At 45.2% G+C, this 2547-nt stretch overlaps 1 protein-coding gene across 1 annotated transcript; it reads right to left on the bottom strand.

Annotated features, from left to right (window-relative positions):
- Nucleotides 1-180: 180 nt before the first annotated feature.
- On the bottom strand, nt 181-2004 carry SNAPC5 (small nuclear RNA activating complex polypeptide 5; the record flags this gene model as incomplete). The annotated part of the gene is made up of 2 exons (XM_017736180.1): nt 181-1427; nt 1882-2004. Coding segments are annotated over 2 exons (225 nt in total), but the record flags the coding sequence as incomplete, so codon positions are not given.
- Nucleotides 2005-2547: the final 543 nt, after the last annotated feature.

The raw sequence follows: 2547 nt of genomic DNA, 5'->3' as shown, positions 1-2547 counted from the left end.
TATTCATGAAAACTACTCTGGACCATGCTGGGCACAAGTAACATTTTTCAACAGTCAGAATTAGCCTTTGGAGTTGAAATACGCCAAGAAAGGCCAGGATGGCTCCTGAGCTCCTCCCAAACCAGCTCTTCACACACATCACTGCAAGGGCTTATTTGACTGTAACATTTTGGCTCAGACTTTTGGAGTTGTTTTACCTGTCAGGCTTGGAAAAGCTTTGTTAAACAGAATCTTCCTTCCTGTTCTAAGTTCCTTCATTAAGACATCCAGGATCCTCAAAGCCCCAGTAGTCTCTAGTACAGGATGAAGCCACATTTACACCCCACTAGTTTCCATTGGTACAAACCAAACAAGAGCCAAATTAACACTCATTAAACAGTGGCAGGAACTCACTGGAGGCTGGATGGTGTCTTCTGACCAGCCCCAGGATACCAGACACTTTTCCAAATGCAAAAGTTGTGGAAATTTCACATCACTTGCCATTTATAACTAAGTTCTTAAATTCCTCATGCTCCTCCTTGAAGATCACATGAAAGCAGGTGGCCTTCCCTTGATTTATGAGGTTACAATGAGAGAAAAGGAAAATAACACCAATTTAAGGGTATTAGCTCCTTAGTACAAGCACCACGGATCATTTCTTGCTCTACAATTTGTGGACAAATAAAAGGCTCCTTGGCTGCTACTCTGAAAGAGCTGAAGTAGAAAGTCCTTCTCTGGGACAGACTGACAGAACTGAAGAGCACCAGGGGTACAGAGAGAGCTCCCTGCTGTGCTCAGAATTGGGCTGACACTGAGAGGACTCTGGGAGTAACTCCAGCTTTCCAGGTAACTGACAACACAGCAGCTGAAGGCTGGAGACAGCCGTGGACACATCTTTTCTCACCCTGTATCTTCAATTCCCAGTTTAGGCAAATGAGGTTATAATGCAATCACTGGTTCAGCACCACCCTCCAGGACCTGGATTTGTTTCTCACATCAGGAAGTGAGAAGAGACAAGTTATTGCTTTTAGTGCATGTGTTAAATTAGTCTGGTTGATCAATTACTTCTTCCTTCCACATACAAAGACATTGTAAGAGCTACATTAGGTTTGAAATGTGGAATGGATTATGCTACATATTTGTGCAGCAGATTTTCATCCTTTCAACATCTGAGTCAAGATGTGCCCAGCCTGTGACATTCATGTGTTGAGTGTCACTGCCCTCGACTCTGATATATCAAATAGTTCATATCCACACACAGCACAAAATGGAAATCGGTGGGTTTTAAATGAATGAAGAAGAAATTCCTGAGTCTGTATTAAAAACCATCTCTGATTTTTTTTCTCTCAAGAATCAGATTCCTCCTCCTCTTCCTCTTTATCATCCTGAAGACTGAGGTGTAACTCGGTTTGATTGATGGCAGCCTCATTGTCCATCTGCCCAAGAGTCTGTCATGAGAAAAGAGCTGATTACCAAACCCAACACAGATACCAAATGCTCCTCAAATCACTGTTAAAGCTGTGCAGTCACTGTTAATTAAAGATCTCAGAACTGCTGACTGAGAAGAAGTCCCTGATCTCCAGGGGAAAACTGCACCTGGGTCAGGCTGGCCACGTATTGAGTGAAAAGCTGTAGCACCAGTGCTACCCCAGTATCACAAGTGTTAGACAACACATTTCATAAATGGTGAACTGAAGCTACACCAAACAGGTATTTCCCAACCCCCCTGGAAACACGGTGCTGCTTTTGGGAAAAGGTGAAACCAGCAACAAATCAGACATTTTACAGCTGAGCTTTGCAGTGAGGAGAAACATAAATGACGTGACACTAGGAACTGTACAGGAAAACCACGCACAGCCCAGCTCTGCTCATACTGACACCCAGGCATGGGGCCCCCCTTACCTGCTGAGTGTCCTCGGCCAAGGCTGACAGGGGGACAGGGACGTTCTCCTCGCTGGACCTGATCATGGACTGCAGCGCCAGCTCCTCCACCTGCAGGGAGCGGCACTGGTCACTCCTCGCACTCCATTAAAACATCAGACCTGCCAACCCCGGCACTCAGCCCGGGCTATCTGACACTCCTTAACATTTTTGACTCAGAATTTTGGGGGTTTTACCCGTCAGTCTTGGAAAAGCTTTGTTAAATCTTCTGCAACTCTGTTCTAAGCTCCTTTATTGCAATACCCATGAACCTCTAAACCCAAGTGGTCTTTAGCTCCACTACCTCAAACTATCCCTTCTCCATCCATCAGCTAAGACAAACCATACACTCACATTTACCTCTTAGAGGTGTATCCTACATGCTCACAATTACATTTATCTCTTAATGTATGCACAGACTCACAATTACAGATACCTCTTAAAAATATATGCTCCATACACTCACATTTATCTTGTAACGTATCCTACACGCATCACAACTACATTTACCTCTCAGAGCTGTACCCTACCTCTCAGAGTACCGTAGATGGATCGCACTTCCACAGACCACGTGAAACCCCGCAGCAATTCCCTGCTCTCCCTTTCGCTGAGCCAAAGCGGCGGAGGGCCGGTCCTGTGGCGGAGCGT

The sequence above is a fragment of the Corvus brachyrhynchos genome, unplaced genomic scaffold (assembly GCF_000691975.1).
Source record: "Corvus brachyrhynchos isolate BGI_N302 unplaced genomic scaffold, ASM69197v1 scaffold200, whole genome shotgun sequence".
In the NCBI taxonomy this organism is placed as follows: domain Eukaryota; kingdom Metazoa; phylum Chordata; class Aves; order Passeriformes; family Corvidae; genus Corvus; species Corvus brachyrhynchos.
The sequence above is the reverse complement of the archived record's forward strand: the minus strand, read 5'-3'. Positions and strand labels throughout refer to the sequence as shown.